This window comes from Balearica regulorum, chromosome 16, assembly GCF_011004875.1.
Source record: "Balearica regulorum gibbericeps isolate bBalReg1 chromosome 16, bBalReg1.pri, whole genome shotgun sequence".
In the NCBI taxonomy this organism is placed as follows: domain Eukaryota; kingdom Metazoa; phylum Chordata; class Aves; order Gruiformes; family Gruidae; genus Balearica; species Balearica regulorum.
In genome coordinates this window covers 597,310-619,559 of record NC_046199.1, presented here as the reverse complement: position 1 = coordinate 619,559, position 22,250 = coordinate 597,310, and the positions used below count along the sequence as shown (strand labels likewise).

General features: G+C 54.7%; 1 protein-coding gene across 17 annotated transcripts in view; it reads right to left on the bottom strand.

The window, feature by feature from the left end:
• Window positions 1-22,250, bottom strand: part of CHD6 (chromodomain helicase DNA binding protein 6) — a 90,482-nt gene that overhangs the window by 49,747 nt on the left and 18,485 nt on the right. For 7 of the 17 annotated variants that reach the window (XM_075768855.1, XM_075768854.1, XM_075768856.1 and 4 more), the window contains exon 2: window positions 8,445-8,500. The exons of 2 other annotated variants lie outside the window; for them this stretch is intronic. In XM_075768855.1, coding sequence (XP_075624970.1) covers window positions 8,445-8,477 — 33 coding nt within the window. In that variant the 5' untranslated portion in view covers window positions 8,478-8,500. Of the gene's footprint in view, window positions 1-7,771; window positions 8,062-8,444; window positions 8,501-15,297; window positions 16,941-22,250 lie in introns of those variants that run through there. 8 more of the 17 variants (XM_075768853.1, XM_075768861.1, XM_075768862.1 and 5 more) reach the window with 4 other exon arrangements.

Sequence of the window (22,250 nt, the reverse complement as noted above, 5' to 3'; positions counted from 1 at the left end):
AAGCACAGAGGTGCAGGGAAACCAGGGTCCTCCACACCAACTGCCTTATGGGCAAGGTACTGCCAGCCCCAGAAACCCTTCTGCACCCACGGCTGCTTGGTTTGTCTTGAGGGGAAAAGGTTCCATGACATGCTGCTACAAGTCCATGGCAAGCTGCTGCCGAGTACAAATTTGCAGTCAGAGCTTGGCGCACTGCTGCGAGCCAGGGAATGGGCTTTTCCTACTTCCCCTTGATGAGGTTCAGTTTATCCTGGCTTCTCGTCAACAGGAAAAGCCTGAGAAAGCAGTGCCAGCATTATCTGTGCTCCTGTGTGGCTTCAAAGCACACTCGCAGCTTGCCTGCGGCAGCTCGGCCAGTCCCTTGTGGCAGGCAGGAGCCCACCGTCCCCGTGCAACTGGCGCTGGAGCATCAGGTGCTGCCCCTGTGCTGCAGGGAACCACCACCTCCGCTTCCAAACGGCGAGGAGCTGAAGGACTCGTGTCACACCAATGGGGACACAGCACCATGGGGAGCTCTGCAGCAGCAGCAACCTCCAGGCTGAGCGGCCTGAGACACATGTCTCCACGAGCCATCAGGCTGCCCACGGCTTTGCCTGGGCTACTGGCCACCACGTCTGCAGCAATAGCCAGCAGTGACACACTGCCACGTTCCGACTCCCTTCACAAGGGAGAAACGCATCCAGCTTCAGGAGCCTAAACCTGGCAAATTGCAGCCTCAGGACACTTGCTCCAGCAGGTGGGCAAGGTGGGCTACCCTTGGCTGCTCTGGACTAGCCAAGGGCCACTCTAGGCCAGTGCTCTGGCCCCGAGGGGGTCAGGAGAGGGGCAGGGCAGGCGGTGTGCTCTGCCTCCCCATCCTCCCAGGCGGACTGCAGCTCCAGCGGCAGGACTGCACCCAGACCATGGTAGCTAACAGCTGCATGAACCCACCTGTAACCATGGGCACCAAAGCGCCCGGTGGCTTTCAGTACTACAAACTGGTATGGTACTACCCATTAATTTTGTTTAAATCGTGCTGCCCTCCTAAGTGGCTTCTAGTTCTCAAGGTGTGAGAGTATGATTTCCTTGTCACCCACTCTGTGCCATTCACCGTTTTGGCGTTCTCCATCACATCCTTCCCCTGCAGAGCTCTCTTGGCCCAGCTAAGCTAGAGGTGACAAGTCACCGTCACCTCACAGGCAGGCTGGGCCAGCTCTTGGACCATCTGCCTTATCCTTCTCTGCACCCCTTGTAATCCCACCAGCTTTGGGGTGGCAGTTGGAAAGCACGCAGTATCGGAGAGATACCACACAGCAGCAGGAGGGTTTCTGCTCTGTTCCTTCTCCCTTTCCAAACGGCTGAACGTGCCTCCGGGACAGCCTGCAGGCAGATGCCAAACCCTCTGCCAGCATTCTACAGTCTCCTCCAGGAGCCGGGACAGCCCCGAGTGAAGATATGCGCGTGGCTGGTTCCCTCATATGCATTAACCTGGAACATCTTAAGACTTTTCTTCAACTTTTCAGACTCCATTTCCTTTTCAGCACCTCAGACGATTGCAAGAATCAGCTGGCGCCTTCTCCCCTGCTCTGCACTGTGAAAGCAGAGCCATTTTTCCTGTACTTTGCTTCCTATTCTTTAATCAGTCACTAATTCACAGAAAGACCTCTTACCAGGACAATACTTAACTTCTTTAAAAGCATTTGGTGAGAAACTTTCTCAGCAGTTGTTTGGGAGCCCATGAGCACTGTATCAGTCCAGACCAATCTCCCCCCACTGCGACATGTCTATCTTTAAAATCCCCAGCAGATTGCAAGGACTAACTTTGCTTTACAAAAGCCACGCTGACTATTCACCAGTGTAGTATTTTCATAGATAAAGTGTCTATTATAGTTCCCAATGGTTTACTCAATACCCAAGTAAACCTGTTGGCCTTTAATTTCACATTTGCTACAACTCCCCTCCCATGGACGTGGCCCTGATGGGTGACGTACCCTAATGCTATTTATTAGCGATTCCCACCATCTCATCATGCTCCTTTACAATTCTAGAGTAAATACCATCAAAGCCTGGTGGCTTGTGTTACTTTGCTCAAAAATGTCTTTATCAAACCCTAGAATTTAAGGGCAACTCTCCCATGTGTCTGGCATCAGGGATGGCTCTGGGTTGGGAGTCAACAACCCAGAGCCATGAACACTCACTTGACACCTCAATTGCTTATTTACCCTGTGATTCCTCTTAAAGGCTTTTTAGTCCTGAGATATTTGGGGGAAAAAATTATTATTAGACTCTGTGTCCTTAGCAAGTGGCTCCTAAAATTTTTTTTAGTCCTGCCTTGTTACAAGTTTACTTTTAAATTCCCAGAATATGTGTCCTTCTTCTTACCACAACTTTTTTTACTAAAGAAAAACATCATTTTACATGGAACAGCCTCTTCTACATATCCTCTTACATGCCTGTTTGGTTTTTCTGGGGTATTTTGGAGGGGGGGGAAGTAAAGACGATGACTTCCAGGTTCTGGTGGGTGATGCCCATCTCTGAACTTGTGGTACCATACCCAAGCAGCCTCTATACACCCAGTACACTTTTCATCATTAGAGCTGTGCCTTTGCATGCTCCCTCTCAACTGGCATGTTTTTGGTGACGACTGGAATGATTTTATATTTTCAGAATACACTTTTATGTAACGTCTGTACATTTTTTTGATTCCCAGAGGAATCTTCTATAAATTACATTTCATACAGGAAAGCAAGTCCCTCAGCAGCAGCTGGAGCATGAAGTCTTGTCCCATGCGTCTAACTACTGTCAAAGAGAAGGTCAGGGGAAAAAAATATGTTTAAAACCTCCCCAGAGAGCTGTAAAGGCTAACAGAGAGCACTTATAATTGCATGACCCCATTAGAGGGCAAAGCCAAGGTTAGGGTGGGCCTTAATGGTGTGCTTCCTTAATTTAAAATTCTTTCATTTCATTTACAGTCCCATTTTGACTCAACTTCCCAGTTTTTATTCAGGACTTAGGGGAAAACACCACCAGGAGATGCGAGGCAAAGTGCCTCCTGCCCCTGGTCCTCAACGTGCTCCCTGCCCTCTCCCCACTGCTGAGCCTGCGAGACGCACCAGCCGCCCCGGCCCTCTCCAAGCCCTCCAGCAAAGAGCGGAGCTGGGTTCGCAGGGACCTGAAGGAACAGTTTACAAACTCCACTTAGCACGTGTGTAGGGAGCTTAGGAGCAGTGAAGTTCAGCAACATTTTCCCCACGACCAGCCCAGGGCCAGTGGGACTGCCCATGGTTTGAGCCGGGTCCAAAACCTTCGCCCTGCCTCTGCCAGGTGCCTGCAAAGAGAAGGTGGGGACAGGGAAAGGGCAGTGAGGACAGGATGACACTAGGATGTTACGGGATAAGAGTCCTGCGGAGCAAGTGAGAGTGGAGAAGAGCAGGCAACTCTGGGTGAAGACGAGAGAAAACTGGGCCCAAGCACCTGGGAGAGGAACAGCAGAAGGGTTGGGCTTGGCTGGATGGGGCAGAAGATCCAGCAGCCAGTGCCCAGCCAGGAGGGAACCATCACACACCCAGAGCCCGCTCCCTCCATGGCCTGTGAGACTACCTCACCTTCCCTGCCTCCAGCACTCTGGGGCTCCCACCCCACGGCCAGGCAGCCCAGCATCACCTTCTGCCCGTAAAGGTGGCACCAATTACAGTTTATGCGCTTGCCACGCGATGCCCGGAAAGGCAGGAGCAGAGAGAGGCTGCCCTGGGCCCAAGTGACAGAAGTCACAGGCCAGCACTGCTGGGAGGTGTGATGGGGACAAAGCAGATCACTCCTGCTCCATACCCAAACCCTGCAGCACCACAGGAGTTTGGGGGTGGGAAGGGGAAAGGAGCAACAGCCTGATGTCCACCCCACTGCCCACCCTGCACCTCAAGGCCCTGCCTCAAGCCCTGCAGGCTTTCCCCCCCAGCCAAGAGCACAGCATTCCCAGCCTCAGGGTCTGAACGGCAGCTCCATCCTGCGAAGAGGCCACGGCTGAGCCCTTCTAATGGTCATCGCCAGAGCAAAGCCCGCTCCCCTGGCTAGCAGCCTCAGGCGACATCCACACAACGCAATCTTGCCGGGCAGCGGGACCAGATCCAGCAGCAGTGGCCGTGCCACATGCCATCTTGCACACAAGTGCCAGCACCGCTCCACTCCCATTTGCTGCAGGCTGGGTCTGGCCTCCCTATAGACCTCCAGGAGCAGCTGGACACCTCTGCAGAAGCCCTGCATTTAGGTCTAGGGCACAGCCCAAACCCCACAGAGATCCTATATGTGGGATGTCCCTGACTGCAAGGGTCATCAAAGGTTTCCATGCTCTTTAGACAGAGGCCAGGGGCTGCCCAGCACCCCAGCTGCTCAGCTCCCCCCCACGGCACTGACTGAAGCCATCAGCCAGGCTGCCCCTGCGCCAGCAGCCCAAGGTGGGCACCACCACACAGCTCTGCCTCCCCGAGATGGTCCCGCTGGCACAACCGGCCCAATCTGTCTGCGCTGCTGGTTGCAGAGCCCCACAACAGGAGCAGAAAAGGCAGCTTGTTCCACACACAGCGTTTTAGCAGGCTGTTGAGCCACCCTCTCCAGCAGCTGCAATCCCCATCGGTGGCATGCACAGCATGGGCTGTTGTATTCTTGTCACTGGGTGTCCACACCCCTCATTTCCAGCTCTTAATGCAATGCAGCAGAAGCTAAAAATACACAAGTGCCACCCTCCGTCATGTCTCCGAGCAGGCTCTGCAGTCGCCATGGGATGTGCATGACGGAGGTGGGGCCTGGCTCCATTCCCGAGACACTCTGCCAAGACACAGCCCTCAACAACTACAGCCAGGACCAAGCTACAGTCCTGCGACTGAGCCAGCCCCGGCAGTGGGCACGTGTGTCCCCATCGCCCTGGCGCAGGGCACGGCGGGGGCAGAGGACAACGCTGCTGCCCTGGGCTGGCCACGCTGTCCTCACTGCTTAGTCCTCTCTGCAAGGGCGGGAAGGCAGAGAAAGAGCACGGAAAGAGGAGAGCCTGCGCAGCAGCATGCTGCCAGAGCGGCAGCATGGCAAGGAGCCCTCGGGACCATGGGGGAGGACCAGGACCAGCACTCCTGGCTGTGGGTGGAGGAGCAGGGCACCCTGGCAGCTTCCCACACTCCTTCCCTTCATCCTTATCGGAGCAGGTGCCCACATGCTGCTCGGCAGAGCAAAACTCCTCCATGCACCCAGCACGGAGGGTCATCGTACCTGACAGTCTGAGAGCCACACGTGCCCTCAGGCCAGGGAGGCCCCGTTCCCCTACACCAGCTCCCACCGCTGTCAGGACTCCGCTCCAGCCCCGCGAACTCTCGGAACAGCCCTTGGCAGCATTTGCAGTAGGTGAGACATCAAAGCTCACGTTTCACTTAAACAGACCCATAAAATTCAGGAAAAACCTTAATTTTATGCAGTCAGTGCTTGAAGCGAAGGCAAGCAGAGCTCCCTCACATACTCCTGGGGCCCGCATGCCCTGATGCATCCCCACTGTGATGTGGGCTGTTCCCTGCTGCCTCCCCACGCTGCCGGCCGCACACCACTGGGGATCGGACCATTCCCACTGCCTCCAAGCCCAGGCTGTAAAGTCAGAAGAGCCCTCCAGGAGAAGGCAGGAGCTAAGGTGTCACAGTGCTTCCCATCCTCTCCTTCTCCAAGAGGCAAGCAATGGTGCTCTGCTCTTACAGTCTGTGTGGGATGGGAGCAATTCCACGGCTGTAGAATAAAGAGATTTACAGGCACTGTGGGATAACTGCATTCATTTTAAGTTCAATATTTCTCAGGTTATTCAACAAGTCAGAACTTGGCAGAAATAAGCAGGAGTAGAAGACCCTTCAGTGCCCAGGGAGGAGCAGGACACAAACGGGAGAGGCAGCCCAGGGAAGGACGGTGCTGCTGAAGCCCTCAAAGAAAATCCATCGCTTGTCATTGCTCCCTGTGGTAGCTAGGCACCCCTGTCCCACCTCCGCCAGCAGACAAGGTGCCCTGGCATGAAGCCTCGTAAGTCACAAGTGACAGGTTTCACGAGTTAGTCACAGCTTGGTGACAAATCCACCAGATTTTCATGCATTACTAAGGAAGAAGAGTCGTGCAAACACAGACCCTGCCTGCGCTAACAACAGCCCCTCATCTGGTGCACCAGTTGGCAGTGCCCTGGACACCAAGCCATCCCAGTCGGTGCAGGAAGGGTGGCACCACTGCGGGGGGCACCAAGGGGGCATAAAGAGGAGCTCCTCCCAGGACAGCCTGCTGCAAGACTCCAGCTCTCCAGCCCAGGATTTGTAATCCACTGGCAGGGGACGTGGGCAGGACAAGACACTTGCTCAGGGCAGCCATGGACTTGGGAAAGGAGAGAGCACATCCACAACCCATTCCCCAAAGGAAGCTGACAGCTCTCCTGCCATCCCTCACCAAAATGAAGGGTGTCAGCACTTTGCCAGCCTTTGTATCCACGGGCCTGAACCTACACCCAGATGACAACCAAGATGGAGCTTCTGCAGGTGAGAGGCTGGCAGGGAGACACGTACGGAAGTGCGTGGCCCTTGAGAGCCCTGGGAACCACACGAGCGTCTCACCTTCTCCAGAGAGACTGCTCAACAGCCTTTTGAAGGCAACAGCCCTCCTTGGTGCCATGAGGAGTCTGTTTACAAGGTGTGGGAGCTCCTGGGTGCAGGTGTCCAGGGGGATGTGGAATCACACCTCTTGCTAGTTTTGCCTCCAATGCCGCTCAGCAGGCTCTGCAGAGCATGGCAGGGAGCCACCCACCTCGGGGAGTGGCCCCCACCTCCACCACATCAACCAAGAACCCCGAGTACCCCCAGTACCCTGCTTGGCCAGGCTTTCTTCCAAACACTGAACTCACAGCAGCATTCCTGACTGCTGCCCAGACCCTCCTGGGGACACCCCAGCACAGCCCTTGCAGAGCTGGTGACCGCCGGAACGCTGCGGCCCACTCCGTGACATGCTGCAAGGATCGTCCTACACTGCTGCTGGTTCAGAGAGCTCAGGAGATGAGCAGCTCAATCCCTACCCACCCTCGCTCACACTGGCATGCCTTTATCTCCCAGACTTTATCTGCAGGGGCAGTTACCCAAAACACTGGCAGCTGAGCCCTCTCAAATCTCCAAACGGTGGGGGAGGACAGTTTTGCTGTGCTTAAAATCCACGTCATTTCAGTAACGCCATTTCCAAAGCAGCCAAACCTGCTACATTAGTCCAACGGACTGGTGGGCATTTTTTACCTGGGCTTTGCTACCAGAGGAGGGAGATGACTCACCCGTGCCCCAAAGCACCCTGCTCTCCTCCAGGGCTTCCCCCTGCACCGGGGGCAGGAGTGATCCAGCAGTGCTGGCATGCAAGACCTGCTGCGCTCCCCTCCTCCTCACCTTCAGGCTGGCTCTGCTTCTTCACAGCATCTTTAGGACACACAGATAAACTCACTACTTCCTACAGTAGCAGTGCTCTGTGTTCGCTCCTATATCCGCAGCATTTGGCTTGCTGCAAGCTCTAACGGCACACTCGCCTCTCCCAAACCCTTCCCTCCCTTCCTCCTCCCCATTAACCTGCCATGACGGCGCGTTCTGCCGCTGCCCTGAGCAGCACGAATAAGCTACTTCAGAGCTGGCTGGAAATGGCACCAGCTCGTGCTCTCCAACAGATTTATCCCTTAGCTCAGTGTTCAATTTAATGGTTTCCCATTAAAAGCAGCACAGACACAAATCAGCTCTGGGTGGACCGGTTTGTTTTATACGTCCAGCCATATTTCACCCTGGCAGGCAGAGCGAGTCTCCATGCATGTAACAGGTCCTCTCCCCTTATCAGAGTGCCGATGGTCAGGTTCTTCCTCTGCACACAGTTAATACAAAGACCACTGGCTCATAAATCTCCTCTGGGAGCAGCAGGTAGTTATGATCTGATGCGGCAATTCAGAAATGGCAGCTTGGTGGGATGGGATTATTTCTGAGCAAGGGAAGAGTCCCTGGCCAAGCTCTCACAGCCCCACAGATGTCATCTTCCCCAACCTGCCCAGTCGTGTTAGTCCTGGAGCATCATGTTATTAGCAGTAATCACAGCAAACATGCAGTTTTGTAATATATATGTGATGAGATTCAAACAAGAACCAATACCAGGGACTTTGAGGGAAAAGAAGGATTGCTCCTCCACAGGGAACAGAACCAAATCAAGCGCATTTCCATTGCTGAAGATAAACCCCACCTTGTTCAACTGCCCACATCAGACTCGTCAGCTCTAGACTGCAGCTCAGGTCAAATTTCAGCGCGCTGAGCTGCAGCCCTGTCTGGAAATGCAAGCATCCCCCCCCCTGCCCGGGCCACCTCCCACCACACATCGACAACAATTCACACACAGCGCATGGTTCCCAGGCCTTGCCAGCTGAGTTGGGAGAAGGAGAGAGGGTCACAAACCTGCTTTTCTTTTTTCTGTATTTTCATTATCATCAAATCTGGGATGAATGTTATTTCTGCAAGACACAACACACAAAAAAATTTCACAATAAAGAGACTGGTGAACCTGAGGTACTCCATCCTTCCACATCACCCCCTCCAAGAGGCCAAGCCAACCCCACTGCTGCTCAGAGCAACAGAGCTGCAAGAGTGAAACGCTCTCAGGGACAAGCTTGGGGACATCCACTCTGCTGAGCCACGGCAAGGAGCCTGACCGCACATCTCCCCGCAGCTCGGTGCTACCTGAACCCCGCTTGGCAAGACCAACCTTGCAGTCGCAGTCCCAGCATGAAGTGGCGCACCCAGGGCTAGTGGAGACACACTCCACCCCCCCAGAGCCCCAAACCCACCCCGGGCACCCCAAGAGATATGTTGGATGCTGCCAACCCCACAGGAGCAGCGGGAAGCAGTAAACAAACCAGCCTCTGCCAAGCAGCCGTGACAGCAGTAAGAGCCATGGAGAGGATGCAGGAGGTTGAGGTGGGCTGTGAGTCCGACTGTCAAGGAAGAGCTGCTAGGGGGACGAGGGGAAAGCAAGGAGGGGAAGAGCCATGCTGGCAGACACCATCTCCCCAGCAAACCGCAGCAGCCCTTGGAGCAGCGCTGGGGCAGGGCCAGCAGGCTGGCTGCCTCCTCAGGCCTGTGCCCCTGCAGCGCCGGAGGATGCTGCATGAGCGGCAACCACCTCGCAGCCCACAGGAGGAGGGGGGGCTGCAGGCAGAGGTGATTCCCCAGCAACCCCCCCCACCAGGCCTGGCCCAAGGGGCTGCAGTTGCAAGTCCAGCTCTTGGCAGCACCACAGCGCCAGAGGCAGAACTGCCTGTGCGACCAGGTCCCCACATTGTCCCCCACTGATGGAGGGGACTGATGAGGGATCTGTGGCAATGCAGCACCCCAACAGCTTTCTGGGGAAAAGACTGTTCCCCCAGACTCCCTGCACCACGGCTCAGCACCCTGCACCCCGTGGCTGTGGCGCGGCTTGGCCAGTGGCACCTTTTCGCTGGTCACAGCTCCCCGCAGACACTGCCTGAGCAGCTGTGCCCAAGCGCAGAGACATGACACCCAGCACACCCCACGGGCTGCCAAGAACCCTCAGGACCAGGGCCTCAGACACACGCCTGCCCAGGCCTGGCCTCTCTGGGGACTGGGCGTAGGTTGAACACCACAAGACACAGGAGAAAGCCGGGTCACTGCTTCCCTCCTGCCGGTGCTGTGTTGGTAGAAAGGCCAGCAGCAGCCCTGCCACACATGGGGTCAGCATGGGAAACGGCACCGATCCGGGGTGGATGGGGCATTGCTGCAGCTCCGCAGGACGAACACGCTCACCAGCTGTGACAGTCACGGGGACATGGTGAGGTTACAGCCACATGCCCTCCCCACAGCAGCCACAGTACACTTGACAGAGCTGCCGGGGTTTGCCCAGAGCTCCCTGCTCCAGGCAGTAGATGCTTTTTGGGGAGCCAACCCTCAGCAGTTGTCTGCTCCCACAGTGCCAGCAACGGGTGCCAAAGAGCCCAGAAGTATTTGACAAGTGTTTCCAACACAAACCCCACAAACACCTGCCTCTTGTTTCCCTCCTGTACCGCGCAAAGGCCACTCCACGAGCCACAGCCATGCGAGAGCCCCCCTTGCCGCTGCTGTCAGACTCGCTTGGCACAAGGGCGCAGCTCGCACTGCCAGCAAGCGAGGCCCCGCGACTCCCCAGCACCCCCCATCATGTCTCCCCTCTAGACCCAGACCTTATCAAAACCCAGAGCCACTTCCCCCCTGACCCAGCACCTCTCTTCCCAAAGGGGAGAGCCCAGCGGGTCCTACAGGTGGGCAGCGCTCAGGCCAGCGCAAGAGGGCACCAATTCTGCTGGTGCATGGCTAATGCCCACCACACCAAGGACAAGAGGCAAAGGCTTCTAACTCTGATCCCGGCTACAAGGCACGGGCCAGGCCAGCACATCCCACACGGACGTGGGGTCAAGCTGGGTGGCAGTAAGGCAAGGCACCCATGACACCAGCTGAGCGGGGAGAAGTTTGATGGCATCTGTGAACAAGACACAGAACTTCTTTCTCATGACTAAGCCTGCCAGCCCTTCCTGTACTCCTCCAAAGGTGCCCCAGATGGGCCTGGATGACAAGGGGCTAAGCCAGGCTGGAAGATGCATGCAGCTGCAGCAGTGCTGCTCTCCAGGAAGGACCAGGCGGAACTTTGAGACCAAGCGGCTGCAGCAGCTCAGAACAATCCTGCCGGGCTCCAGCAGAGAGCAGCCCCATCCCAAGGGTTTGCTTGGAGCCATAAGTGTTGGAGATCTGGGTTCAGTTCAGCTTTCAGAGAGGCCTCCAGGCTGAGCACTCCAAGGTGCTCAGCTTACCCATCCGTGCCAGCAGCACCCAAGCACACTGGCCTTCACCCGCCATCCCCAGCCTGCACCCAGCAGGTCCTGCAGGGCCCAGCCAGTCCCTCTCGGCTCCCAGGGCAGGAGACGCTGGGTCTGCTTCCCAGACTTTCAGTCATAGATTTTCTTCTGGAGTAACCCAGCAGATGGATCCTGGGCCCTCCAGCCCTTGCAGGCAGTAGCACTGTCTTCCTGCTCTCTGTTTTCTTTCCATCATCAAAAGTCCATGAGCTCCCTCAAGCCACCCCTTCCCCAGGGTCCCCTCTGTGCTCACAGAGCTCTCCCCGTCATCCCCTTCCCCTGAGGGCTCACTCCCTAACACTTAACTAAGTCCCCCACTTGTCACTTGGCAGATACCAAGGGGTTTTGCAGGCTAGCCCCAGAACAGAGCTCACACAACGCAAACAACTTCCAGGCCTGCAATCTGAGCCCTGGCACCTAGCTCCTACCATGCAGCTCTGGGGTTTCAGGGCATTTTTTTTTTTTTTTTTTTTTTTTTTTGTTAAAATAAACCAAACATCATACATTGTGGATCACGCACATTTAGTGGCCTAGATCCCAGCACGCTCACCACCTTCTCTATGGCGGCAGCACAGGCAGCTGCCAGCAGCTGAACAAGAGGGCCGAAGGATGCCAGGAAGCCTGGTGCTGCAGTGAGCAAGCAGCCCAACCCTGCTGCCCCTCCAGAGCCCAGGCAAGGGCTGCTGGACCCCGCTGCCATCAGCCTTGGTGGCTCAGTCCCACAGCCCCGGCCTCCGCTCCCATCAGCTGCTGTTTTGGCACCACCCCGCCTGTTACTTCGCAGGCACCGAACACTTGGGCTCGGGTAGGGTTCAGAGCACACGATGCTGGGCCAGCAGGACTGTTCCTGGGGCAGGGAAGGGCAGCCGGTGCTCCGAGCAAGCTGCGCAAAGGGAACGAGCTTTAGAGCAGCCATGCCTTGCTTCACAAGCCTCATCTCTTAACAGCAGGAAGCCAGACGCAGGCTCTTCAGTGGGACAGCGAGCAGGCAGCTGGTGTATGCTGCAGGTCCAGTGCTCCTGGGGGTGGCTGTACAGAGCAGGGATGTTCCTGGGCTCCCCAGCAGAAAGGAGAGCCAGGATCCTGCTGCCAAAGCAGCTCTCTCCAGGGCACCTGGACCAGGCTGGGGTGGGGTAGGCTGCCCATTCCTAATATCTGTTTTTCCCAGGGAGCACACAAGGACTTACCCGCACACACACGGCTCACAAACAACTTTTACCAGGTTAAAGTTAGTATCAGAGAAGGAGTTTTGCAGTTCCCTGTGTGCGGCAGGCTGCAGACCACCCCTGGCTTTAGGGGTTTGGAAGAGGCACGGCAGAAGCCCAGCCGCTGGGCTAGCCAAGCCACGTCTGACAGCACTGGCACATAGCAATGGAGAGGGAGCTCTTGGCCAGCCCTCTGGCGCGCTCTGAATGAGCACCAGGATGAGAGGGGACGAGGGCACAGGTTCAAGAAAGGACACGGGAGAGCAGAGCACGGGAGGAGGTTTCTCCATGTCAGAAGCAGTGCGGTCACTTCTCGGCACACACCTTTGTTTCTACTCAGATTCACACCCGTGGGTGAACTGTGGGAGACCACAGCTGAACTCGGGGAGGTGTCTCGCACAGCACCCGCTCTGCTACCCGCAGGAGGCAGCTAATGGGCCATGTCCCCCCTCCTCTAGGCAGCAAAGGCTGCCCACAGCTGCAAATGGAGCTGCTCTGGCCCTTGGCAGGGAAACTGCCCAGAAGTCCTCACCGCAGGCCACAGCCCAGGACAGACCTTGCCCCGAAAGCGCTCCGCACAGGCCACAGCTGGCAAGGACAGGCAGGAAGGGAATGGGCAGACCCTCCTCTCACCTAGCTCCCTTCCAAAGAGCCAGGAAGAAACATCTACAGGTCTTTCTTCCTTCTTCTATCTCCACATATAGCAGCTTGAACGTGCCAAGCTCTACCCAGGCATCACCTGCTCTGTTCACGTCCCACCACTGGCAGAGCCCAACGGTTGGCACAGCGAGCAGTGCCAGGGCCCGGCCAGCCCCACGGCAGGACAGTCCCATGCTCAGCAGTGGTCCCAAACCACCATCAGACAGGTCTTCTCTATACCGCATCATCTTGTTCCAGCTGGCAACAGGCACATGACAGTATCACCCCCACCGTACACCCATGTATATACATAGCAATGAAGCCAATGTGTGCATCTGCCTTGATAAAACAAGGCTGGGATACCAGTTAGACCCAGAGGAGACAGTTTAAGAGATACCTGCTCTGACCATGTGCCAGGAGAGGCCTCACCAAGTCCCTGCAGGTCTCAGGAGAGCGCACTTGGTGTCCTGCCTGCACACAGAGCTACCCAGAGCAAGAGGCCACCCCGTGAGATGGCAGCACCCCAGGTACTCATGGGGCCCTGCTGCAGCTCCGGGCACGATGTGCCATCCTGGTTTGTGGAAAGCTGCCTTAAACTCTGTGCTGGCCAGGGCCCAGAGCTGCTGCAGCCAGTTGTGAATCCAGACACCAGGGAACCTGGGGCATTTATCACACTGTGCTGTTCACAATGCTGTGGAGCAAGCACGGCCTGCCATCACCTCTTAGGGGACAAGCTGGAGAGGAGGAAAGGGACACGTTCATGTCTGTCCAGTGCTGTGGCCTGCTTTTGCCTGCTGCATCCAGAGCATCTTGCCTGGCCTCAGAGCCAGGAACTTGTCCAGCATCCTGAAGGGAAACACACCACCTGCTAGGGAGCACCACCACACTGGCATGTGGATATATACATCGAGAACCCCATTTAACTAGCCATTTCCATGCTAATTAAGTATTTGCAGATTAAAGAGAAACTCTAATCTCAAATGAGACAGCCCAATTTTCTAAATGAGCTTATGGTTTTCATATGGAGATCAACATGTTCTCACTAGCACATCATGCAAGTGCTCCAGGCTGCTAGATTCAGCTTTACTGCCACTGTTACAAGTCGGGAGTTTTTATTCTCCATGCCTTTTTAACCCAAGATAACTGACGCACGTCCTACACCAGTGCTGCCAGTCTGCAGCACCCCCAGCACCAGGCAGTCACCTGCCAAAGGCTGCCACAGCCAAAGGCAAGTCCTCCTTCGGGAGGTCATGGTACTACCTCCTCTGAAACCCCCCAGCGCTGGACACCGCACACAAGCAGTCAGCAGACCAACATGGCACGCCGTGCTGGCAGGCTGACCATGCGCTCGGGAGCTGTCTTGTTGCATTTCAAGAGACAAGCAAAGTAGCGCTGAAAGCTGTGTTTTGTCCCTCTACAGGAACAGACCAACTCGCTGTGGCATGGCCTCTACAAAGCATCTGCTGCTAGCAATGACGTTTTCAGTTACACAATTTGGGGCACATCAGGTTACTATCCTCCTCCCTTGGATTTATTATTTATTGTTCTGAAAGTGCAAGACATCCCTACACCAGACCGAGTCCACGTCATGCCAGTATTTCCTGTCGCTCCTGCCTGGGCTCCTCCAGGAGCTGCAGCATCTGCGCACAAGCCAAAAACATTATCAGAAATTCCACATCTGAGCCAGCACCAACCCCGGACCAAGCAGTGGCCATGTGCTCTTCCCCTTCTACCAGCCTTCCCACAGAGTGGCCAAGCTCTCCGGTGAAGCTGGAGGATTGATTTTCCCAGTTCCGAGGCCAAGGCTCCCTAACATACAGCTCACGTGCTCCCAGAATCCTGCGGACATGTGCAGCGCTCCTGCCATGCAGCCCTCAACACCAGTTCTGCAGGCACAAATACATACAAGCCCTCTGTGAAAGCAACCACAGCTCATTGCGGGGAGCGATCACCTATCTCATTTGTACACACAGCTCCATCAGTGCACGTCCCTGCAGAGTGGTTCACCTCAGTTTTCCCTCAGAAATGGGAGAAGATCTTCTCAAGATGATCTTCAGGTGGAGGAAAAAAAGAGGTGTTGAAAATGAACTGAGAGCAAAGGCAAGGAGAAGCTGCAGTGGCCCAGAATAGTCAACCTGTAGAGACAGATCTTCTCCGGGGCTAGAGAACTTTTAACATGCGTTTCATAAACTTGCTAGCCAAGTTTGGGAGAGGAGGTCAAGTCATGAAGGAAAAGGAATAAAGCTCTACAGCAATAACAGGGATATACCCAAAGGCAAGCGTGAGCTAGCCTGTCTTGGCCTGGATTAGCCACAGCACTTGCAGGGCATCCACACTGGAGCCTGTGAAGTGCAGAGCCTTGGCCGTGCGGTGCCACCCACGTAGCACATTAACTCACTCACGTTAGCAGAGACAAAGGAAAACAACATTTTGAGGGCACCGTGCTTGGGAGTGGCTGTGTGCTAGGACTGCCTGTCAGCACCAACACGGACAGCCACAGGCACTGCCCAGGACAGAGCCATCACGATGGGCCGCCACAGAGGATGCTTTTCAAGATCGTACCTGATGGAAAGACAGACGGCCATTGCCTACGTCCTATTGCATGTCAGAAGGAGAGGAGGGTCCTGGCATAAAAGCCAAAGCGCCTTTCCAAACTTTCCACCATACAACATGTCTCCACACCACAGCATCCAGTTTCTTGCTCAACACCATCTGCTGAAAATCTAGCTCTGAGCAAACAAAATGCACACTTGTACACTCACTCTCAAGTGCAACCCGTGACTGATGCACAAGCCGAGCCACATAAGCAGAGCACCGAGGACTCCATTTATACATGCAGCTGCTACACCATCATTAGACTACGAAACACACACTGCTGCACCCAGCCTGCAGAGACCCACCGAGGAGAATGAGAAGCACTTGGCCGAAGCAGAGCCAGGAGATGTTCTGGAGCAGCAGGTACACCCTTCTGTACACGGTGGGAGCAGGTACCAAGTGCACAGCACCCAAGGAGTAGCTAGATTCATCCCTGAGAACAGCAGAAAAGGAACTAATGCAAAGCCCAAGCGCAGGATCCTGGCAAGCAGGACTCACAGCTGGTAGGACTAGCTTGCTCAAGGGAGCTGGCCACAGCAGCTCCTCAGGGTCCCACCCTGCCCAGCTGCCTGCAAGACCTTCCTATTACTGCTCCGGGTGTCCCACAGGTCCCTCCCAGCACCCCATGGTAAGAGCGCACTTCTGCAAACTCAGTGGCGAGCTGAGGGTGTTCAGGGGACCCTCTGCACAGTCTCCCATGTGCCCGGCAAGGATTTTACAGCTACACAGGCAGCACATCCTTCCTGGCTTGTAAAAAGCTCTGAAGCATGGAAATGAAGCGGTAGGTCTCAGACTATACCTGGACAGGATCAAACCACCTTGGAGAGGCAAGTTCACATGGGCTGCAGTTCTCCCCACACCCTCCTCCATTGTTTTAAACCACCACATTCCCTTGACATTCACTGCCCAGCTGATGCTCCAGCCTGGGTGCATGTTCTTTCTCCCCAGACATCTTCCAACAGCCAAGCTACGGCACCGTTGAACACCAAGGCTCCTGTTGGGGCCGTCCATATGTCACACAGCGTGTCCCTGCTCCTCTGTGCTTCGGAGAGCCTCCTCTCGCAGCTCTCCCCTGAGCTCCTGTGAGGGCCAGCGCTGGCACAGGAAGCTTGGCTTTCTGCACCTATCTTGCTTCTCTCTTCCTTTATTTTATTTTATATTTATATCCTGCGTAGGGAGCTAAAAAGAGCAGGCAGGCAGCCCCACACTGCAAACCCAGAAGGAGTGCCGCACGCGGCTGGACCCTGGCTCTCTGTCGCTGCTGTGCATGCCTGGGGCTGTGCTTTGAGGAAGGCCGGCGTGAAGTCAGAGAGGACTGAAGCTGAAAATAATACGGCACTCCCCCTTTCTGCACTCATCCCCAGGAAAATCCAAGACAAAACTCTGCTTGGGGTGATCAGCAATTTCACGGCACATCTGATGCCTGCAAGAGCTGACAAGCAAATAGGGCAAATTCCCTATTCCCCAGGAGGCTGGGGAAGGCTTGGAGATGTCTGTGCAGCTGGCAAGGAAGAGCTCCTCTCCAGCTCTGTCTGTCCAGCGCAGGAAACACTGCGACCCTGCCCAGCGTGTCACCACACCTCGCTTCAGAGCACCTTGCCCAGAGGAGGTCCCCAGCCAGTCCCCAGCAGCCAATCCCACCAAGAACAGCTTCCAGCCTTTTTCCTCCAACTGTGCTGAGCCATCCCCCAGCGAGACAGCATCATCGGCTCTTTTACTAAGCCTCCGGAAGCTCATCCCCGGCCACGCTGCCGGCCCAGAGCAGGGGCCAGCCCAGGAGAGCATTTCACAGCCCCTCTGTGAGTCTGACCTACCCAGAGGAGTTACTGCAAGGTCAGGCTGACCTGGCAGACTTTGTTCTCAGGCCAACATCCACCCAAAGAGCTGAACGTGTCCTAAATATCCCTGTCCCCATCCAACCTGAGAAGTCCTTGGGCCAACAGCAGGGCTGGGTGGCAGAACCCTCCAAGCACGCCCAGCGTCCCCACGGGCACCCGCCTGTGGCGTCTCCCACACAGCCATTGTGATGGAATGTGAGGCCTGTACAGAAACCCTGCAACACCAAAGGCTGTAAGAAATGTTGCAAGTCACAGTGCTGGAAGCAGGAAATCTAGAAGACAAACTGCCACAGGACACCAAAGAATTCCTAGCATGTGGTTTGCAAAAATAGTTACAATGCTAGCTTGCCTGCAACTGGTAAACAGCGTGAAAACAAGCAGCTCTTCAGGGTCCCCCTTGGTCCACCAAACAGATCTGAAACAACCTCAGACATATCCCATAGCAGTCTCAAAGTCACAACCCAAAGTCCCCCAATTTAATGAGATAAGCATATTTTTGGTCAGGTTTTGAAACTTTAAAGACAACAGTGTCTCAAACAATGTTCTCTAATATTAATTTCATTTACATACTGCATAGCTAGTGGTTTGTAACCACAGCAAGCAGCATTGTTCTGCTGCTTCAGTCTGTCTCAGAGGCGCTTGCTGCAACACACACCTCCTAGCCTTCAGGCTAAGAGCAACCAGGAGGGAAATCCTGATGCAGCGGCTAGCGGTGCACGAAGCTCCTGGACAGATACTAACCATGTGTCAGCCCCCATAACCCTGCTTCCAAAACTGATGGTGTTTGATATTACCACAGAAGAATAAATAATTTCTAATACTCATCTCATCACCTTGTGTGACGGTGAGCTCTGCGTGAAGTTCACTCATACATCCAGCTCCTTTTGGACACTGCAGGTCTTCAGGCAGCAGCACGAACGAGCTCGCGCACGTGGGAACATGCACGGCAGGAGCGGGCCCCACCACGGGAAGACCAGCACCAAGGGCTGCTAACGGGGCACTGCTGGAGCGGGCGGCTCACCAGGAGACAGCTCACAGTCCAGGATTCTGTATGCTCATTCCAGAACCCAGCCGGGGTTCCGGGGGTGCGCAGCCCCCAACCCGGGCCAGCTGTTAGTTCCAAGAATAGCTCGGATCAGCTGCGGAGGATCGAATAATTGCCCCAGGGATGGGAAGCACCAACTATTTTCAGCTTTCTGGGAGCATTGCTGGGCGAGGGGACAGCACTCGTGGGGGAGGCAGAGTGCTAGGCACCCAGCCCGGCAGCAGGAAGAGCTTGCAGCTTGTTACGTTCTGTCAAGATCTTGTTTTTCCCAAGAAAAGGAAAGTGTTTCAAAGAGGGTTTAAACCTCAGACTTGCTTTTTTGAAACAATTCCCCAGATTCAGAGGCTGCAGTTTCACACCAGGAAAATATAAAATAAGCAGATTTTCCACCAGAGGCACAATCCTGACATCTCCCACCTGCCCTCCTGCAGCACCAGAGAGCGGCTCCTTCCCAGGCCGCTGGCCGGCAGCCCCAGTGTGAGGGGCACGCAGCACTGCTGGCCATGCTCCGAGGGGGCCGTCTGGGTCAGAGCTGGCCTCAGCGCTCATGCCCCTCATCAGAGGCACTCAGCAACCTGCTGTTGGCTCCTTTTCTGTGAAATCTTTGCAGGTCAGCTTTAAAAGCCACATGAGAGCCCTAAAACTACTTTGCAGGCTGCAAAATTAGTTGTGCCCACAAAGATGCTCTTTACGGCAGTGGGTGATGCCAGCTCTAGAGCTTCCACGCCTGGGCGGCAGCAGGAGCATCTATGCTCCACCCGACAGACCACCTCTCCTCCTCCTCCTCTCCAGGAGCCTGGGCTGCTCAAGGACCTTGGATGCATTTCAACCACACCACCTCACATCTCAGGATATTTAAAGGACACCGATGGAAGCGCTCAAAAGCCTGAAAATGCTACAATGAAGGTTGCACAAGCACTATTAATTGAACTTCTGTAGGTGGCTGTTCCACGGGAAAAGCCTTGCCCACCAGTGCTGCATGCTAGCAGCAACGCCAGAATCCAAATCCAAAGCTTGGATCCAAAATTGGGAAGGAGCAGCCTGTCTGTGCTAGCATCCGCATCCTTCACCAGCCCTGCAGACAGGAGGAGGCACGGCCACTGTGCCACCCCCCTGAAAGCGAATGAGAAGGAAGGGGAAAAAGGGAAGCGACTTAATGCTGCACAATCCCTGTCCGTCCACTCAACTTTGAAATAGCAGTTTTCTGACTTAAAAAAAAAAATAAATCCAGAAATTTGCACACAAAATTTTACGGTATCGGGAAAGAAACCCCAGCGAACCTCAACTCTGCTCTGCGTTACGGGCAAGCCTGGGGAACGGGACCTCTGGGTGCACAGGGCAGCCGCGGGAGCGGGGCTGTAACAGCACTGCCAAAGCAAAGTGGGAGCTGCCTGGGAGAAGACTCACCTGGCAGCCCTTGTCTGGGGATCAGCTGCACGATTTACGGTTACGGTTGAGAAAAAGGCAAAAGCTGCAGTTTGAGAGGGGCTGGAAAATGCTCACTAGAAGAAAGTGGGGGCTGCTAAAAGACCTGGGCTTGCGGAAACCTTTCCCAAGGGTGACCTTGTCCAATGTCCAGCTGTAAGATTAGGGTTGGGATAATGCTGAGACAAATAAAGTCCAGAGCTGCAGCTGGAATGGGGCTGGAAAGGGACTGCAAAAGTACCTGGCAGCTGCCAAGAGACCTGGACTGGGAGACATCACTGGTCCGGGAAATCAGTAGGAGACTTCTTGACGACTTCCCAGGAAAATAATGGTTATGGCTAAGAAAAAGAAAACCCAGAGGTGCACCAGGGCAAGGGAGGGCTTGAGCGGGGGCTGCAAGAGGCCTCACCTGGGAGAACACCTTCATCAGGGAAATGGCTGGGGGGCTTGGCTAAGGCTCGGCTGGAAAACTAGGGTTAGAGTTCAGAGAAAGAGAAAGCCAAGAGCTCCCGTGGGGCTGGAAAGGGACTGCCAAAAGGAAGAGGGGCTGCCAAGAGATCTGGGCTGGGAAATGGCTCAGTGGCCTTCCCTGCAGCTCAGCTGGAAAACAGCTCCTGGGTTGGGCTCTGGGCTGAAAGGAAAGGTTACACTCGCAGCTGGGGCTGCCAAGAGACCTGGGGTGGGAGACGACACCTTTGCTGGGAAGTGGCCGGGGGGCCCTTCCTTGCAGCCCAGCAAGCAAAGGACGTCTGGGTTGAGAAGCAGAAAGCCTGGTGTTATTGCTGGAACGAAGCTTGAAAGGTGCTGTCAAAGGTATGTGAGGGCTGTCAAGAGTCCTGGGCTGAGAGAAAACTTTGGTGCGAGCAATGGGTTAGCAGTCTTCCCTACAGTTCTTCACAAAAAATAAGAGTTATGGTTGAGTGAAAGAGAGAGCTTACAGCTGAGGCTGGGTGGGGCTTCAACAGCCAAGCACAGGCTACCAAGAGAGCTGGGCTGGGAGAAGTCCTTCATCTGGGTTTCCATGTCGAAGGCTGAGATGAAAAACAAGGACTAGGGTTAAGGCTGACAGAAAGTGAAAGCATAGGGTTTCCGTTGGAACAGGGTTAGAAATGGGCTACCAAAGATTATTTAAGTGGCCAAGAGACCTTGGCTGGGAATCATGTTTTGTACAGTAGGTCTTGTCAAAAGGTTCAGCTATAAAACTAAGGTTAGGGTAACACTAATGGAAAGAGAAAGCCTAGAGATTAGAGCAGGGATAGAAATGGGCTGCCAAAGCAAAGCGCAGGCCTGCAAAGAGACTGGGGCTTAGAGGAACCTTTGGTCTGGAAAATGGCTCAGCAGCCCACTCTACAGCTCCCCCAAAAGGGAGAGTTAGGGGTGAGAGAAAGCCAGGAGCTGCAGAGAGCAGGGCTGGAGGGGGCTGCCAAATGGAATCGCTGTCAGCAGACCCATGCTAGGAAAAGTTTGGGTCTGCAGCATGGCTTCAGGGCCATGTCTACCCATTCCCAAGAAAATGAAGGCCAGGGACAGGACTGAGGGATGAGAGCTGCTGTTGGAGCGGGGCTGGAAGGTGGCTGCCAAGACACTTGGGATGGGAAAAATTTTTTACCCATGCAATGCCTAGGGGTCCTTGTCTAAGGCTCAGCAGGAGAATGAGGACTAAGTGTGAGAGAAAGACAACTCCCCCATTTAAGGTAACACAAAGACAGTTCGCAGTAACAGGCTTCTGCCCTCCTTCATTCAGGTGCAAAGGGAATAGAGCACAGTGACAAGCAGCATTTTTTAAAAATCAAATGTTTGTTTTCAGAAGCTGGCTGAATTTTTACAAGGACAGGTAAAAGATCAAATTTTGCCTTTTTCTGTAACCTCGTCCTCAAAAACAACATCCGTTCTTGTTGAAACCTTACAAAAAAGCCAGCCTGAGGCACTGCAAAGATTTGCACTGCAAAACAGCGAGAGCTAGACAAGGATTATTCTGACTGCGCAGAGGACCTTCATCACAGAGAGCACCAGCACCACCTAAGATTGAATTACATTAAAACGTATCTTGCGGGAACAAGCTGTAATTAGACTGGCCCACAAGTCTGATGGTCTCTGCAGCCAACGAGCTGAAAACATAGCATGTGTTAACAAGATGACTGTGCCCACAGGTTACTTATTCAACAGGATGACTGTGCACCATCCAAGTTGGTCTCAGTTGATGTCCTACTTGCTTTTCAGGAGACTCTGCTGGTAGGCTCTCAAACCTGAAACTCCACTTGATTTTGCAGTTCATCGCCAAAACAGGCTGGGCAAAGATAAGTTCACTGACCACCAAGATACCCAACAAAGAGGTGTCCTCTATGTAATATAACACATACACAGGTGAGGATCAGCCAAACAGGGCCAGTTCTCAGGGTCCCAGCAGGACAAGCACTTTGGTGGAATGATGCAGGGGAATGAAGCTTTAGTTCAGTTTCGGGCCCCTCACTCCAAGAAGGACATTGAGGTGCTGGAGCGTGTCCAGAGAAGGGCAACGAAGTGGTGAAGGGTCTGGAGCACAAGTCTGGTGAGGAACGGCTGAGGGAACTGGGGGTGTTTAGCCTGGAGAAAAGGAGGCTGAAAGGAGGTTA